Source organism: Tympanuchus pallidicinctus, unplaced genomic scaffold, assembly GCF_026119805.1.
Source record: "Tympanuchus pallidicinctus isolate F22 unplaced genomic scaffold, pur_lepc_1.0 scaffold8, whole genome shotgun sequence".
NCBI lineage: Eukaryota > Metazoa > Chordata > Aves > Galliformes > Phasianidae > Tympanuchus > Tympanuchus pallidicinctus.
This window is the reverse complement of record NW_026294802.1, coordinates 53,233,260-53,251,464: the sequence shown is the minus strand read 5'-3', so window position 1 is coordinate 53,251,464 and position 18,205 is coordinate 53,233,260. Positions and strand designations below refer to the sequence as shown.

At 47.8% G+C, this 18,205-nt stretch overlaps 1 protein-coding gene across 2 annotated transcripts in view; it reads right to left on the bottom strand.

The window, feature by feature from the left end:
• COL5A1 (collagen type V alpha 1 chain) overlaps positions 1-18,205 on the bottom strand; it is a 127,618-nt gene that overhangs the window by 23,041 nt on the left and 86,372 nt on the right. For both annotated transcript variants that reach the window (XM_052668038.1, XM_052668039.1), the window contains exons 26-38: positions 17,387-17,431; positions 15,829-15,882; positions 14,638-14,682; positions 13,512-13,565; positions 12,090-12,197; positions 11,759-11,812; positions 10,368-10,421; positions 6,896-6,940; positions 6,488-6,541; positions 5,544-5,588; positions 4,869-4,922; positions 4,228-4,281; positions 680-733 (exon numbers count right to left, since the gene is read on the bottom strand). In XM_052668038.1, coding sequence (XP_052523998.1) covers positions 680-733; positions 4,228-4,281; positions 4,869-4,922; positions 5,544-5,588; positions 6,488-6,541; positions 6,896-6,940; positions 10,368-10,421; positions 11,759-11,812; positions 12,090-12,197; positions 13,512-13,565; positions 14,638-14,682; positions 15,829-15,882; positions 17,387-17,431 — 720 coding nt within the window. The remainder of the gene's footprint in view (positions 1-679; positions 734-4,227; positions 4,282-4,868; positions 4,923-5,543; positions 5,589-6,487; positions 6,542-6,895; positions 6,941-10,367; positions 10,422-11,758; positions 11,813-12,089; positions 12,198-13,511; positions 13,566-14,637; positions 14,683-15,828; positions 15,883-17,386; positions 17,432-18,205) is intronic.

Genomic DNA, 18,205 nt, shown 5'->3' with positions numbered 1-18,205 from the left:
AGAAGGTTCCCAAGCAGCCCATTCTGGAGGAGAAAAGGCACATGCACAAGAGTACAGCATCCCTGCACGCTGGTGTCTGCTGGGACTGCAGCTGTCATTCATGTCACGCTGCAGGATGCCACTTAGCACCAGCAGAATGATAACACTGCATGAATCACACCAACTGCACAGCACCGGGCTGAATGAAACTGCCACAGAGCCTAATCCTGCACTTGAGAAGACAAACACAGTCGAGGAATTGCCCCTAATCATGGATTTCATCAACCAGGGAATTTACACTATCATTAAAGAGGACAAGTTAATTATTTCGTAATTTAAGAGCAACTTCCTTGGTAGTTCAGGAAAGAAGATTCAATCCAAACTCAGTGCTGCTCAGGCTAGGACTCTGACTACCAAACCAACACAGAGCCCTGCATGCCTATGCATAAGGGGTACAAATTCTGGTGGTGCAGTTATCAGTTCAGACGGTACAGCTGGCAACTAACATTTTAAAAAGAAATTAATTAAAGAAATAGAGCAACTCTGAAAGAATCTGGCAGCACGTTACATTAAATAGGGATGCATTTCTTCATAATGAAATGGAAGAGCATTCCAGCCACACCAGCAAAGGGGTACAACAGATCGTACTGATGAAGATGAACACAAAGGACCGGTGCAAACACCAATGTTTGTTCCTTACCTGAGGGCCTACAACACCAGGGGGGCCAGGCGGGCCGGTCTTGCCTTGGAAACCCTGTTAAGAAAAGGGAGAGGACAAAGAGATGACATCTCTGCCATTGGATGCTCCCCAGAGGGACCCAGAGTGCTGCCTGCTTGCTGCCCCCCAGCAGAACCACCGACCATGGATGACACCCAAAGGTAGGAGGAAGAAAAAAAATAATCAAACAGGAGATGCAAAATATGTATTCATACATTGACAGGGGGAAAGAGAGCGGTGGAAATGGGCCTTTCAGCTCTGCTGGAGGGTTCCAGGTGCAGGCTCAAGGGGGGAATGGGTGTTTGGGTGGAAAGCCATCAGATCTTCAGCTCGCTTCTGCTGTTGTGATGGAGCTACCACAGTTTGGCTGAATGATTGGCCATATATATATGTATGTATAAATTGCTACACTCGTAAAACCTACAGTGGAAATGGCTATTAAAAAGTCAAAATGCTCATTTTTCTTAACGCTGAGCAATTCCTCATAGCCACTCATTTCCCTTCTCCCGCTCCCAGCTCTGCTGTGACTCCTGCTCCAGGTTTCACCCTGCAGGAGTTCTGGCCCTGGGTGACCACCCTGCACTCTGGCACAAGCAGAGCCACTTCCCAGCCCTGCTGAGTTTTATTTCCTTCCTCAGCATCTGCTGAAAGAAATCACAAAAGTGCTTCTCTGTAGATGGCCGAACCACAGCAGCTAATTATAATGACACATAACGAGTGACAATAACGAGCTATCACCACTGCAGTTGTTTAGTTCTCCTAAGCCACTCCTTAAAAAGCACATGAATCATCATTCCTACTACAGCACGCTGACAAGCCTGAGAGTTGCCATTCAGGGCATCCAGGCTGTTTTCTCACAGCCACAAAAGATGATGGGATAAGTCCCAGAGCCAGTGGTACTGTGCCATGCTACAAAGCCACACCGTGCTATTTTAGCTGTCTGCAAATGGCAGAATATCATGTCACCAATAGGAAAATGGCAAACCATCACTGTGAAAAGAACACGCAATTCTAACCCTTATCTCAGAAGAACATCTCAACCAGCTCTGTGTGGGACTTTCCTTTTTAATCTGAAGAAAGGGCTTTCCTGTTGTCCTTTTTAAACCACGAGCACAGAGCTTTTAGGGCTCTTTTTTTCTTGTCTTCTCTAGATCTTGTCTTAATAAATCTAATACGGCCCAATATTTGGCATCCTTCAGCGTGATTTGTTGTTCCTCAATGAAAAGTTAATTAAAGGGAGCTATTTGACGAGCAGACTTCAAGTCTAGGCTTTCTTGCATGAAGGCACAGAGCGCGCTAGCAGGGTTACTGGTGTGGAAATGATATTTAATTTGGTTTCATGTCCGTCTCCTCCCTTTTCAGCTCTGTGTAAGGAAAGAGGACAAACAAAGGGGCTTCTACCTGGGTCAAGGCCAGGCTGGATGGAGCTGTGAGCAATTTGGGCAAGAGGGAGGTGTCCCTGCCCACAGTATGGGGGTTGGATCTACATGATCTTAAAGGTCCCTTCCAACTCAAACCAGTCTACGACTCTGTGACTCAACAATGTGAATCTGACCCAAGAGGGCACAGGGGAAAGTGACAAAAGTGTTTGTTTCTGACAAAAAAAACCAAACCCAGCAGATTTTTGGTTTTCTGAATCTATTTGATGGTGATAGGTCAGTATTCCTGAACTGACAGAAGACAGCTACCAGGGAATGCTTTCAGACCCCAGATAGCCCACTGTCCACTCATATTCATACAGACTCAGGAACATGATGCTTTTTTCCAGGCTCAGAAGTTGAGAGCTGCAGATGCAAGACAAATTTTTTACTGCTTTTTTCTAATCTCAGCTTAAGTGTCCTGGATATTTCAGATAACTCAATAAAGGAAATGTAAATGTCACAGTCAGACTCCGGCAGGTGAGAACTCTTGTCTCCACCTTTAAGTTAATCCTGAAGTGAGGACTGTGACTTCAAAACACCACAACCATCACCACAAAGTCAGTCTCACGGATCGTGAGTAAATATCTGGTGTTGCACTGAGCAGTATTTGCATTGCCTCGCTTAGCAAATGCCAGGCAAGTTAATTAAACTGTTGTGTGATAAGTTGAGGGGAAAAGATGCTTAATGTGCAAAGCCTCTTTAATGCTCATTTGCTAGGAAAGGCGGTGGAGAAAAAATGCAAAGCTGAGTAGAGGAAGTTGGGTTTCTTTCCTGTAGAATAAACACAGAACAAAGAATCTATCTGCTAACATGCAGCATGCAGTGATGGGAGAGTGATGTATCAACAACAGCAAACGAGCTGCGTTTGTAAACAGCCGAGGAAAAAAGAATCAGCATCCCCCAGAATGCCAAACAGAGAGGTACTAATTACTGCATGCAGAAGAATACATGGTAGAACAGTCATTTTTGCTTAGGGTGTCCTTCAAGCAAAAAGGTGCACGAAACAGACCACCAGAGACGCACGACAGCCATCATACCTTCCGCATGCCTCATCACTCTCCTCTGGTGAGAAAGACTGATTACATCTGTGCAACAAAACCTTTTAAAATTGACAAAGCAGTATTGCATACGACACAGTAAGGGCCCCAGCAGCTGCCCCTCGGGGGGCAGCAAGAGAGATGTGCTGGGGGAGCCCTGTGAGTGGCTCTGGCTCAAAGGCGGTGTCAGCAGAGACGCTGGTGCGCTAAGGCAGGGCAGATAAACGCGTGTGCTGCAATAACCAGTGTGGGCAGAAAAGCTAGAGCAAAGCCATGGCAGCACTGATCCGGGCTAGGAGCTGCTTTCCTCTCCAAAGAAGCACTGCAGCAACAACGGGGCTGTAACTTCTCTGCTGTGCTACTGCTCTCGGTGCTGGCTGCACGGTGCATAAAGAAGGGAAAAGCGTTTATTTCTTCCCATAGCAGGCTCCTGAGAAAGCAAAACTGCCCTGAGCTAAGGCAACGGAGTGCAGAAAGCTGAGTGCTGGCTTGTGAAGGAGGGAGTCCATCTTGCATCTCTGTTCCCACATACCTAGATTGTTACAACAGCAACATTACACTTGGACATTTCCAAAGAGAAGAGTGGGGAAGAAAGCAGAGCTTCACCACTGCGCTACAAGAGCAGAGCTGAGGCACAGCCTTCCCCTGGGAGGCCTCTAGGGAGTCTGTGGGGTGCACAGCATGGGCCAGTTCCTGGCATGCTGACTCACAGCATCCTCCCATCCATCCCCTGCAGCACACAGAGCCCCAGCTGCTCCTGTGCCACTCCCTGGCCTCTCTATCTCCCCACTCACATTCACTCTGTGTGCAGTGCACATCACTCCCATGTGTACCACAAGGACAAAGAGAGGGGATGTGCGTGGCCGTCATGCAAATCATCATTAGCCCAACCCATCCTGCTCAGAAGAAGGTTGCTTCCTGTAGACCAGCCCGTGCAGCTGGAGACACAAAGACCTCTGCAGAGAGCAAACTGGTGGCCCCATCTCCCCAGCTGCACAGGAAGGTTTAGAGAAACCATCCAGCAAGATGAGGTTTGGGGCTAATGATCTGCCCAAGAGTTCTGGCTACTTACAGTTTCTCCTCTCTGTCCGGGGTGACCAGGCAATCCATCCTTCCCAGGAGGACCCTACAGCAGACAACCAAGGTGAGAAGGAACGTGGCTGAGTGCTCAGTAGTACAAATAAGGACTGAATCAAACCTATTTGCATCTTTGCATTAATCCCCACCCGTTGTACAGAGAAATGGGGGTGCTCAGAACCCTAAAGGACATGGTCCTTTCTCACACATCTCCCAGTGATCTTACAGATCTGTATTACAGATGTGCAGAGAGGGAGTGAGCTGTCACCACAGGGAAAGAAATCACTCCAAAAAGGTTTCTGAGGCTCCCCCTCAGTGTACAATAATTGCAGAGACAGAAGCGTTACCCTGTTGTGCTGTCCTCCCAGCACACAGAAGAAAAAGAACAGAGCAACCATGAAAGATCCTAGCGATATTGAGTCATTAGAAAACGAACATTTATAATCAGCTGCAATTTACTCGGCTATTTAAAATCTTAAACCATCGAGTTATTATTGTGATGCCTCAGTAATGCCTTTTATTGGGCACGTCACCACTCGTCAGAGAAGCAGCGAGGGCTGAGCTGGCACAGGCAGTCACAGCTGGATGGAAAAGATCAGATGCATTTCTTTGCACGGTTTGGGAAGCGTTACTTACAGGGGGGCCTTTTGGTCCAGGAAATCCAGTTGGTCCTTGAGGCCCTGGTGGTCCCTGGGATACAAAGCAAGGCAGAAAATAGGGTTAAGGAGTGCATATGCTTTACAGTGACATTACAGCTCTGTGTGAACACCAGACGAGCGCAAAGATACGCAAAAGCTGGCTTGTTGTGTCCCAAAGAAATGCCATAGAAATGCATGTTTTACCAAGTGTCCAGTCCAGCTGAGGACAGCACAGCAAACACCAGGAGTGTCATCAGCCACTGAGGGGCTCTGGGTGTCTGCACAAACAGCATGGGGAGCCTTCACTTCTTCCCATGGATCAGTATTGGTGTAGGACACCCAAAATCCCACTTGAGCCTCACCTGAAGAACTCAGAAGGGCTTTAAGGGCTGGAGGTGATGTTGTAAGACCTCTCTCTTTACACAAGCAAATTTCACTGTGGATTTTGAAAGAGATTTTTTCTGTTTGCTGATTGAGGTGTGCTCAGCCATACCCCGGCTGAAGGGTATGATCTGCCCAAGAGTTCCCCACTGCTCTCTGCTTCACAGTTCTTGGTAGGACATTCATTGCAGCAAGGCCTGAGCACCAGCTCAGTGCTGTAAACCCAACCCTTCTGCTGTATGAAATCAACAGACTGCAACGATCCCTGCTGTAGTCCCATACATGGCCTTACCCGTTCGCCAGGAGGACCAGGGGGGCCGTCACCACCAGAGTTGCCCTTTTAGAAATGGAAAAAAAAACAAAACAAAAACACCACATCATTAAAGATACATAAATCATCGTTTTGGCTGCTTTGCACAAAGGCTTCAAACGGCACCACCCCAGGTGACACCCATCCCACCAACTGCCCAGCCCCTCTCCATCAACAGCTCCATAGCGGGAGCCGCATCCAGTGATAAATGAGCAACTGCTCGCTCCCCCCACACTGCTTAATGAAAATACAGGAAAGATAACGCTGGTGGGCTCAGGATATTTCCACCAGATAACAGCCGCCCTCTGAGAGATAAACGCCGCAGCAAAGCCAAGGTATTTATCAAAAATTCATGCTGCTACAAAGCAGAGACATTTATTTTTAAAGGCGGCAGCGTGGCGGTGACAATGCCTCATTACGGCAGCTTCGCTTCCATTATGCCCAGCAATTGATGGTCACTTAATTGGTTTCTGCAGCAGGTGCTGGAGCTAGCCTGCCTCCCCATTGGCTGGCAAAACAATGCCCATTGTGCTGGGCTGCCAGTCGTTGGCCGGCAGCATGCATGCAAAGCGGCTCAGCAAGGTGCAAAGTTGTGCACAAAATAGGGCGCAGGGGGAACGGAATGCAGGGCTGTGCTGCCCCTGCTGCAAGGCATCCCCTCCTCTTCAGGGCCTTTGTTCACACATGCGGTTGATCTGCTGAAATGAAGGCCAGCACGTTTCTAGGAGCTGTGCATAGACTTCACAGTTGGGTTATGAGGCATTTGGCTGGGTAATGAAGGCTGGGAAGGCTCAGCTTTCAAAATGCAAAATGGAAAAGGGACAAAAGGCAAATGGAAGGCAATGAAGCAGATGGCCTCTAATGCTGACACTTTTTAGGACGCAATTTTCTTCCTAATTGCCATCATAGGCTTCCCAGAACCTTACCTTTGGGCCAGGTTTCCCAGTGCTTCCCCTAGGGCCTCTTTCCCCACGTGGACCCTTAGAAAAACACAAAAGATGACATCTTAGTGTCCTGGGTAATAAAAGCAGTTACAGTGACATCAGACAAGCACTGCAGCACCCAACTGCACTGGGACAAAATGCTGTCCCACCAGCAGCAGTAACAGGGAGACTGGAGCCTTCTGCACTGTGGTTTCAACGTATTTTGTCAAGATGTCAAACTAGAACCAACAGTGAACCCCACCCCCAAATCACCGCATCCCCTCTGCTCAGCTTTAAGGCTGAAGGCCACATCGTAAAGGGCCAGATCCCACCCAGCCAGGACTTGAACCAGAATGTGCTTTCTCCTAGCATTAACAAGACATCAAAAAGAGGGAAGAGAAGCATCGTTACCGTTGGACCGCGCTGCCCCCTTGGACCTGGTTTGCCAGGTGTCCCCTGCAAAGGAAAAGAAACAGGGATGAGTCTCCGGCCAGCAGCAGCCACAGACTGAGCCTGCAGCAGATACAGCCCAATGGAGACCCGTTGCTCCCCACACCTCTGCATCTCTCGTTTGTAATTAAAGCAACAATAGCAGTTTTACACACAGCTCTCGATGATGGCATTTGTTTTCTTTTATAACATTTGGATGCATGTGAACAGCAAACCTCCCAGGCTGGCTCATGGTGCACAGGGCACAAGCTGATGACATTAAATATTTAGGGAAAGCCAGCAGCAGAGCAGAAATCCTCACCTGCACTGCTATTTTACGCTACACAAGCCAATTAAGCCGCCCCACATATTTACAGATCCTTCTTCATCTTTGCGAACCTCGTGCTAAACAAGTAATTTAAGACATTGCTTTGCAGCCGCAACAAAACAGCAGGCTTATGAGATCTGACAGATGCACTCAGTTTCCTGTAATGGGGGACTGTGATTAATTCTGACAGAAGAAAGACAAAGACGGCTGGGTCCTAAATCTGGAATCACATTAAGCTCCATTTCCATGTGCCTAAAAGAAAAGTAATGGCCCACAGCTTGCTATCTGAAGGCACTATTTTGGCTGGTGTCACGATCATAAGGGCACCAATAGGTTCGACTTCTTCCTCTGGACAGACAGCCCTATTTTTTATTTTTTTAACCAATCACAGCTGAAAGAAGAGAGACTTTCTATGTAAGGAACGCAGATGCTTAAAATATCATTTGCCATTTTCTGCCCCAAATCCATCATCTAACAATCTCGCCTTCTCGTGTTCGGCACTCATTAACCAGGTGAGCAGAACACAGGAGCTGGGTAACTTTCAAGTCAACTTCCTTCCAGCTGCTATAATTAGCCCTGCCGAATCCTCCTTGCTCTGTGGCTTCATTTAGTAAACACTGCTGGCACACTTCTTCAATTAATTACCCACATTATCTCAAAGCACCCCTCCTGTGCCAGGTGAGGCTGAATTTGGATCTGGCAGCACAGAGTGCAGCCCCCTGCAGGTCACCCCCACGCTCCCTTCCTTTTCCCTCAATTCTATCTTCAAGCAAAATTTCCCCCTGCTTATTGCTACCATTAATCATGCATGCAGCACTGTGTACCACCGCTAAGAATTTATATAGCACTGTAAATGCACACAGGCCTATATATTTCAGACAGAGAAGGAAAGGCATCTAAATTCAGATTATTTTCCAGGCACCCAAATGGATGGCCTGGATCTCAGCACCGCCCTGCACCCTCCAGGCTCTGTCAGACGGGGCGAGCAGGGAGATCTATTATCCCATGCTAATCGCTGAGGCTTATTAGCTCCGAAAATAAAGATTGCTTACTCACATTCCCAAGTATTGATTTTACAACCAGGCTCTGAAGATGCCCCAGCCATCCCAGCCGAGCTCAACTCCAGCTGCAGGGGCACCGAGATGGGCAGCCTTGGACCAAAAGCAACCACCACGTTAGGTTGTGGATGCCCCATCCCTGCAGGCATTCAAGGCCAGGCTGGATGTGGCTCTGGGCAGCCTGGGCTGCTGGTTGGCGACCTGCACACAGCAGGGGGTTGAAACTGGATGATCATTGTGGTCCTTTTCCACCCAGGCCACTCTATTTTATGTTTGGAGGGGATGCTTCCATTAGACTTCCTCACTCTTAACTTGGCTTCAACTTCAGGGGGCTGCCAGCACTGAAATTGAGGTTTTTCACTGTTTTGTTTTGGTTTTTTTTGTTAATTCAGATTGGGGGACTATTCATTTTTGCTAAGATGAAGGCTTGTTTCAAGCCCTACATGATGACAATTGCCAGAAAAAAAAATAAAATAATCAACCTGTGATTCATATTATTCTGGACACATAAACAACCACGTAGAGTATCATAATAGTAATACCTCGTATAAAGAAAAGACAAACAGGAATGATTTTGGGTTGTTTCAGCTGCAAATTGGGTTACTCCACAATGCACCGGAGAAGCAAATCTTACAAACTCGCTTTCCTGACTGCGTGTGGACATGCTCATAAAATAGCAAATTTACTGGTCTCGGGAGAAGCAGAGTGTAATTTATCAAGTCTAACTCAACGAGGCTTAAATTCAGTTGATGGTCTCCGTTTGGTTTGTGCTGCGCGATCCTCGCTCGGTCTATTGTTCTGTATATAATCGCTTTCACTTATTTCAAAGCAGATACTTGGGAGAAAGGGGAAGGAAAAAAAAGATACCAAAGGAGTCAGTGAAAATCTCTATTTCTGCTACTCTGATAAATTTTTCAAGTGCAGCTCCTTTCACTAAAAGGAGAGATTTGTCCATGAAGTGTTTTTCTCTCTCTCCATGCAGACAAACGTGGTGATAAAACACGGACTGGGTTCAGAGTGGCATAAATGGTACAAACCATCAGTGGGGAGAACTGGAATTCAACCAGCAGGAGGGCAGCAAACGCTCAGGGCTGCACAGCAGCGCATCTCCCCGGGGCTGTGATGCTGATGCCTTCCTTTAAACCACCTGAAAATGCAGCCCAAGAATTTCCTTGCCCACTGGGTAAGGCGGGTGGTAATTACAGGGCTACAGTAAATATGAGGCTGTTGTGGCAGCTGCCTCCCTCCTGCTGCCCAGTTCCAGCGTTGGAGCTGAGGGAGGGAGGTTCGTAGCTCAGAAGGAGATGAAAATTACTCAGTGAAGAGAGAGAGAGAGAGGAAAAAAAAAGAGAGGGATATAAAGCAAATTTCAGTGGCACAATATTAATGCAGTGCAAAGTGATTTATGTTTTCTGCGCTCCCATCAAACACGTCTGTTAGAAGTCATTTGTATTTAAATGAGATGAAGAGGGAAACAAATTGTGCTCGCCCTCTTCTCTCCCTCCAGTCTTCACCCTGTGACCAGAGCTGGAGCACAGAACGAGTGGATGTTGGTGCTCTCCATCCCCTAAATAAACATTGTTATCCTCAAACTAAGAAAAGAAAATAGACAAATAAAAACCCACTGCTGTGTACAGGCAAATTCCTGCTATCTGGGAGCAAAGCTGAGAGCGGTGAGAGGTAAAGGACATCTGGGGGGATGGAGCCCCAGTATTTGAAGGGCGGTTAGGAATCTAGGATAGCTTCACTTGTTAAAAGGAGGCACGTACAAGTGTGTTTTCACCAATCCATTCTGAATCTCCAGTTAGGCTGAAGATGGTTCTGAACAGAATGAACCATCTCCAATAATCACCATTAATTAAAAAGCTCTTCATGCCCTGAGCAACGTCTGGCAGTGAAGGAAGGATTCAGGTTCAGAGAAATCTCCTAAAATATCTCCATGTAATAATGTGTAATAGGGCTGGAGCATCCTCTGTTGGGGACCACAAAGGGCCAGCCAGCAGTCCTGCCTGAGGGCTCTTCTCCACAGGGAAAACTCAGCCAAGTGAGCAGAGAGAGCAGCTCTTACCCGTGTGCCCTTCTCGCCGTTGGCGCCTGGAAATCCTGGGAAGCCAATGGAGCCCTTTGGGGGAGAGAAAAGGGAGATGGGCTCAGGACACTGAACTCAGCCTGCCTGCACCAGGCGCCCATTGGCCTGGGATAACTCCAACCAACCCTGTTGACATCCACATCTCCTGGGGCTCTTTTTTTTTTTTTTGCTTTAAAACCTTCCTCTAATAAAAACAAAATCCAAGACAGACCTGGAACGACCTCAGAAGCCAAACTGCCTCCAAAAACAACAACCCGAAATAAAAAGGCCCATGCCTTGCTGGAAATGGCTGTAAAGCCCAAACCCACGGTTGCACCGAGCGCCTGGGCAACAGCAGGCTTTTGTGTTTGGCTCCTAAGTCACTACGGTGCATATGAAAATTTAACTGCTGGCTTGTTCCTTTCTGATATGAGCGCCTGGAGAGTAACTGCTGCTGCTGCTTTTAAAATATGAATCAGAGGAAAAAAAAATAAATAAATGCAAAAGAAAAAAAAAAAAGTGAATTAAAAAATAAAACATCAACACCACAGCCAGGAAACCATCTCTTGCAGTTAATTATGTCTCCAGTGTTAAACATGCCCACTTTTTTTTTTCTTTTCCAAGCAACAAGCATGAATAATAAAATATGATTCTTAAAAAAAACTTCAATCTTAAGGAAAGCATAAGTTCCCAAAGCCCCAAGGGCATGTAGCTGGAAGCCAGGCTGCAGCCTCACTCTGTGTAATGGAATTCACAGTTTGAACTTAAAAAGGAGATTCAAAAATGGCCCAAATGAAGGTGGGAGCATAGATAAGATACAAAGCATGCTTGAGAATCTGCAAATAGCAGTTCTATTTTAACTTCAGGGAGACCCTGAGTCATTAGCTATTCCCCTTCATTAGCTAGCAGTAGCCCCGAGCCTTCAAAATAGCTCCATTCTGCCAATTGCCAGCACGGCAGTTCTCAGGAGCCCATCTGCCACCCAAGCACCCTGCACACCTGGTGGGAGCTGCTCTGCACACTCTGCACTTTGCAGCTCCTGTCCCCTTCATCTCCTCTCAGCACTGTGCAGGAGATGATGCAGGATGTGGCCCAGCCCCTCCCGGCTGAGGGCTGGCAGCTATTTTTACCCAGCCATAAATACATCCTCTGCGTGTGGGGAGGAGGGATGGAATGGTATGAAATGCGAGAAAGCTGCACACCCAGCAGCTCTAAAAGGGAAGACAAAGGGCTTGGCTTCCCATCGCCTTGGATGTGCTAACATACAGTGCCACAAGCACGGCAGAGCTGAGACACCAGCCCTGCTTCTCCTGCCATGTGTCCCCCAGCTCCCTCAGCCCAGTGATGTCACCGTTCCACCTCATCCCTGTGAGCAGAAATCCCACTGTTACCTTTGGACCCTGCCTGCCCGGGTAGCCGGGCAGCCCTGGCACGCCGAGTTTTCCCTGAAACATAAAGAAAATTGGGTTAATGTGGGCAGCTACAGGTTTGAAAAAAAAAAACAGAAGCACTGGAAAACCCTGAGCCACGCAGATGTTGGGTGGACAGAACCAACGGATCATTGCTTCCCCTGAAGTCTTTAGAAGAAGCTCCCACACTCCCATCCCTCTGCCCCCCAGCCACCCCTGTGCCCCCCAGCCAGGCACCACCTACAGCAAAGTCCCAAAGAAAAGGGGGCTGTGCTGCAGAACCAACCCGGGCAGCCCCATCCCCTCAGCTCACCTTCTCTCCAGCAGGACCGAGAGGACCAGGATCTCCATTGGGACCCGAACGACCTTTGGGGCCTTCAGGACCATCCTCACCCCTGGGGCCTGGAGGTCCAATTTCACCCTGTGAATGACAAGAGACATTATCAGAGACTGCAGAAAGACTCTTGGAGAAGGCGTTCTGTCACCGAGAGTCTCACAGGGCGTTATCAGAGCTCTCATTCTTGGCCGTGCCATTATCCCCAGCAGCAGCAGTCTTTCCGGTAGCCCAATTATCCCATCTCTGTGCAGAGCATCTCCACCGAAACAGCCGTCATTAGCTCTGATTGCAACGCACCCTTTTACCCACTTTCCGCTTCCCAAATTGCAGTTTGATGTGCAAGCAAGCCCTGGGAAGTGCTTAATTGAAGGCTGAGCTGGGCAACCGGAGAATAAAGATCAGGCTGGAGCTTTTGTGCTGAAAACCATTAGGAAATCTGAGCACGGAGAGAACTGAGCCATTAACATGAATTGTTACGACACTGCGGGCTCCCGCACACACAACAACATTGTCACACAGCGCAGCAGGAGATGCTGCCACACCAACACAGGCTCACAAGGAGCTGGGTGGCTGCAGATTTATCTGCGAGGCTTTCAAGTACCCTTGGCCTTTCATAGCATCATAAAACACAGGGAGAGAGCTGGTGGGAAGCGGAGTTGTGAGCTTACGGCTGTCTGCAGCGGCGAGGACAGCGTGCCACCTTCTGTCCTTGAGCCTTGGAACGACCAAGGTGACAGGTGGAGCACCAACCTGATCGATTACCCATTTGAAATGCCAAGCAGAGATGGAGGATTTGATTTATAGTTTTACGAGCTTTCATGCAAGGCATTCTTTGTCCTTTAAGCGGGGATGGATGAGCACAGAGTGCTCCTGATGGCTGAGGAGTTGGGATGGGAACGCAGCTCCCAGTGCCCAGGTGCTGAGGACAGACAGCACCCGAGCATGATTTTGGGTTTCCGGTGATCTGCACGTCCCACTGCTTTTAAAAGCTTTTGGAGTTAAAGATAGCAGTAATATAAACCTGCAGCCCCAGCAGCTTTCACTGCTCTGTGTTCCTGGTAACTGCACTTCACACTGATGGCACTGGAGGCACATAATGCTCAGCAAATAACGACGCCTACCAGACCCCAGATGTAATATTATGGGAGAGAAGAGATGCTGGAAATAGATATGATACAGCAAGATTGTGCAGGATTCTTTGCAATCAAAGCAGCAAGATGGGGCCCCTCTATTACTACTCTATTTTATTTTACCTTCAAGATGGCACTAGGGAATATAAGGATTTATGATGCCTGTGCTTGAGGTGAACATGAGTGCTCCAGAAGGACCCTGACAAAAACCTGCCTTGCTGAGCTGTTGTGGGAGCGTTTTGAAACCTCATTGGGTGCAGGTTCTTACCCGGTCTCCCTTGATGCCCATATCCCCTTTGAAGCCAGGGAAGCCATCTTCACCCTAAATAGCAGAGAAGGAAAAAACAGACAAGGTACATAGATGGAAAAAAAAAAAACCCAAAGAATCAAGACTCACCCAGCCTTATTGTATGGCCCCTACCCAGGAAGCACAACATCAGCTTCTGTAAGACCTCGATGCACACAAACAACCATGAGAACACACAGATAAAAATCCAGGCAGGCTGCAGCCACTGAGGTCCCATAGGGCTGACAAGGAAGGATTCCTTCATATCCCCCAGTGCCTGCTGGTCAGGATATCACAAATCTGGCTCGATGTGACTAACAACACCTTGCCAGTATTGGGAACCAATTACTTCTGCAGTACAACTGGCTTTATTTTCATGGAGGATGTTTTACACCACGCTTCGAGGGAACCTCTAGGACAGTGGCAGTATTTCTTTCAGCCAAGAAGGTTTAATTGTAGAACTCAAATCAATAATGCATTTCACCCTATAGCAAATCTCTTAAAGGTAATGAGGACACCATTCCCAGAAAGACCTTTAAAGTTTGGAAGGTCTCTGCCAAGATTCCCTGCCTAGCTAAATTGCTTAGATTTGCTGCTGATTTTTTGCTACAGGAATGAAGGAATACAGAATTGTTTAGGGCTGGAGCTGGGCAAGACTTTTCTCCATCTCATTTGTGAGAATCCAGCTGCATCTTTGACATGCACACACACAGACTGGGTCCGCTTCCTTTCTGACTTGCGTTTCATGAGCTCCTCTAATGACCAGTCTGGACAGCACATTCCATATGTTGTACTCCCCAGGTCCAGCAATTACCCAGCTGTAACACACCACAAACCCTTCATCTCCATGGAATCGTGCCCAGAAAACTCAAGTTGCAAGTTTTGTCAGAAAGAAATCATCCCAAAGCTGGAGCTGAGCTACTGGTACCAGCTCACTGCAGCAAAGGGCCCCAGACCTGGGCAGGTCATGGGGCTGCATTGCTCCCAAATGTTCATCAAATGGTGTTCCCTCATGCAAGAGAATTTCACAGGCAGCATCCTGCAGGATGGCTCTGCAAAACTGCTCCAATGTGCAGAAAATCAATTCAAACACAAAACACTAACTCACCTTTTCACCTTTGGTGCCCTTCAACCCACGAACACCGTCCGCTCCCTTGGGGAAGATAAACCAAGGTGTTACATGGTACATATGGATAATTAAGAGCACATTGAAACGTGTGCAGCAGAACACAAGCAAGGGAAGATCTGAACACTATTTATAGCTGCAAACCCAATGAGACATATTTTTTTCTCAGAGCTAGAGATTCTTTCAGTTAATAGGATGCTGCTTGTAGGAAGCAAAGCCTCTTCTGTACGCACCACGGATTTGGTGCATGACACATTTTCTGTAGATCACTGTAATGTGGAACAGTTCCACTGTAGTGGCAAACACAATAGCAAACCATTCCCTAATGGACCACTGCAGCTCAATCTGTAACTTTGCAAGAACTGAGATGAAAGCTTGCTTTGGCTACATGCATTCAGCTCAAGTTTTGAAGGCAGAACTGCAAATGGGATTCTGCTATTGAACAAAGACAGAAGGGGCTTTAAGAGGGCTTAACTCTGCCCATAGCCTTCAATCTGTGCTCGTATCCACGAGCACAGACTCTTGTGGATTCACTGAACCTCTGGGAAGCGAGATGCAACTGCACCTGAACCAATAGGTTCTGGTGGAACAGCCAGAGCTGAACGGGGAAAAAATCCCCACTGCCTCCTTATGAGCAAATGGAGCCAAGCAGGAGTGAGGGGTAAGCTGGGATTCAGCCCACTGAAGTAGAACACTGCTGAGACACAGAGGCACCATCTCACAAGGTTTTGGATCAGGAGCATGAAAAGCTTGCTTTGTTTTAGGAGCAGGCATTTTGTTTTATTAACAAGCCTTGTTAAAATCTTCATGTTCTGGCTGAGATTTACTTTGGCTGTAAACTGGAAATGATTGGAAGGGGACAGAGCCGTGTTCAAGAAGAATTAAAAGAACAATCTCCTCAAAGCACTAAATGATGCTAGAAGGTGCTGTTGGAAAGCAGGAGACTTGGAAGCCTGCAAGAAGACACAAGACCAAGGCTTGGTCAAGCAACAAAGATGGTGTCACTGTGGTGGCACCAGGGCACTAAAAGCACATTGCTAGAACCAGAGCACACAGAGCACCCTTCCCCAGGATGCTCAGTACAATCAGGAGCACCTCATCCATCTCCTGCATAAGACAAAGAAGTCAAATTTGGGCTAACAACGTGGGGATTCTGCTTTGGAACCTCCTTACCTTGACTCCACGTGGTCCTGGATAACCAATGGGGCCCTGAGGGCCTGGTGGACCCTGGGGTGAATAAAAAACACAAAGAAAAACACATCAAATCAATGAGAAGGTGCAGCAATAAAGAGAGCATGTGGAAATCAAATATCCTGTCCATCTGGCTGCTTCAGACTGGGTGGAAGTGGCAGCAGCCATCTGAAAATAGCTCAGAACAGCACAAGAACATCACTGGGAGCAGCAAAGACGTTTATGAGGGGAAAGAATAAAGAAACGAGACAAGACAGCAACTACCTGGTAGAAAGGGATTTGCACATAAGATAGGCGACTTGTGCGTTGGATTGGAAAGAAAAACAACCCCGAGAAAAACAACTCCTTTTCTGTTACCTCTCCACTCCCAAACCAGCATCCCCATTCGGATGAGGCACAGCTCAGGGTTGTATCACAAGGAGCAGTTACTGCTTCAGGCACACGCCTGAGGTGCTGCCCTTCAGCCTCACCACACAGCAGAGGAGATGCCTGCAGTGCTGGGAGCTGCAAAGCACCGGTGACACCGTGATGCTGCATGCGTGAACCCTGCAGGTGCTCCATCACCACCCTGCTGCCCCGCTGTCCACCAATCTCACTCTACACTGAAACACTTGGCTTTTACTTTGCTGAAATTAGCCAGCTAAATAAGTACCCTTCCACTTCCTCCAGCCTGACAGAGACAGGCATCCAATGCTGCTGGAGAAATAACTCGCACAGAAAGCTGCACTCTGGGCCCTGTATTCATCCTGCTGACTCCCTGGTGTTTGCATCATGTCTGCCATCATGGCCACGCTTGGGTTTTTACATTCTGCCATGTGGGATGCATGGATAAATGGGCGTTGTGCTGCATGGGGACTGCAGGGCGCTGGGCTGTGCCCTCGTACAGCCCTGCTGACACATGCAGCATTTCTCAATTGAATGGGATGCAGAGGGAAGGCAGATGGTAAATCTCCCAGACAGACAGACAGCTGTATAATTCAAGGACTTTGGCCTCTGGCAATATACTCAAATATATTGTTAAATAGAGACTTCGAGTCTGAGGGGAGAAGGAGAAAATGGAAAAGCAGAAATACAGAAAGAGTAATGTTCTGCATTCCCCTGTGCCACAAAGGATATTTCTTTATGTCTGAAAAGGAGAAGGCTTCTCTCTGCAGTTTCAGATCTCCCATTGCTGACCCATACCCTGCTATTCCAATCCCCCACCTCAGGGCTGCCCCCACCAGCATCCACACCCTGGCCCAGCTTGCAACCTTGGTGACTGCAGTGATGCTGTGTCGGCCAGGAAAGGGAAACTGCTGATACGAGTCTGCTAGCAAAATCCTTGTGCTGGCAAGCATCTTCTTAACAACATTGTTTATTTTATTTTGGGAAGAACCACCAGCCTTAACAGCAAAACCTCTCACTCCTACAAGCAGCAGCTCACTGACTGCAGCACTTCCATGCTGCCCTGGCAATGAATCTTCTGTTTTAAAGCTAATGTTAGATTCTTAATTCATATTTTGCAATACTTAACAGTAACGAGAAACTTGTTGACACCTACCTGACTCCCCTTCTCTCCAGGAGGACCTTCCTTGCCAGGATGACCCTATTAATAAAAGAGACAAACAGAGGAAAAAATGGGTTTAGAGCATGGCTAATGCTTTGGAAGCCAACAAGCTCACTCAGGCAGCTCTGATTTATTTGTCATACAACAGCTGCTCTCCAGGAAACTCTCACTGATAGAAGAAGCCCCTCCGACGCCAGCAGGCATCTCCCAAATAAAGGAAGACTGTTTAGTCCTTTGCATTGTTACTCTTGGTTATTAAACCTTCTCACTCCTCACCACCTTTCAGTAGAGAAGCACAAACCGTTCTGCAGTGTTGGCCACATATTAGAACACCTCAGTAAGCTCAGCAGCAAGCAGCACAGAAATGCTGCAGTTGGGGGTGGGTGGAGGGGGGGGAAGATGAAGTTAACTCCATGCTTTAGCAAACTTGTGAAGGTCACAAGATGCCCAGGCTGGTCAGAGCCCTTCATTAATTTCTTAATTCCTGGAGTCAGTTACAGGATCTCATGACAAAGGCGCAGCTAACCCGCATCCCTGTCCGGTGGCAGCTGGATGCTGGCCAGCATTCCTCTTGGGATTTGATGCTGAATAACCAATGTCCAAGAGCTCCCACCATGTCCTCAATCACAGCTTTGCGAAGCAGCCCTTTGCTGGGATTTCAATCAGCAGAAAGCAAGAGTGCAAATTGCCTCAGGTACAGCAGGAGGGATTAGTGAGAAACCGAGGAAATCCATGGGAGCAGTTTGTAGCGTTGATTTTCCTACTACAGGAACCAAAATGGAGCCAGGTCAGAAGATGCCCTCTGTCTGGCAA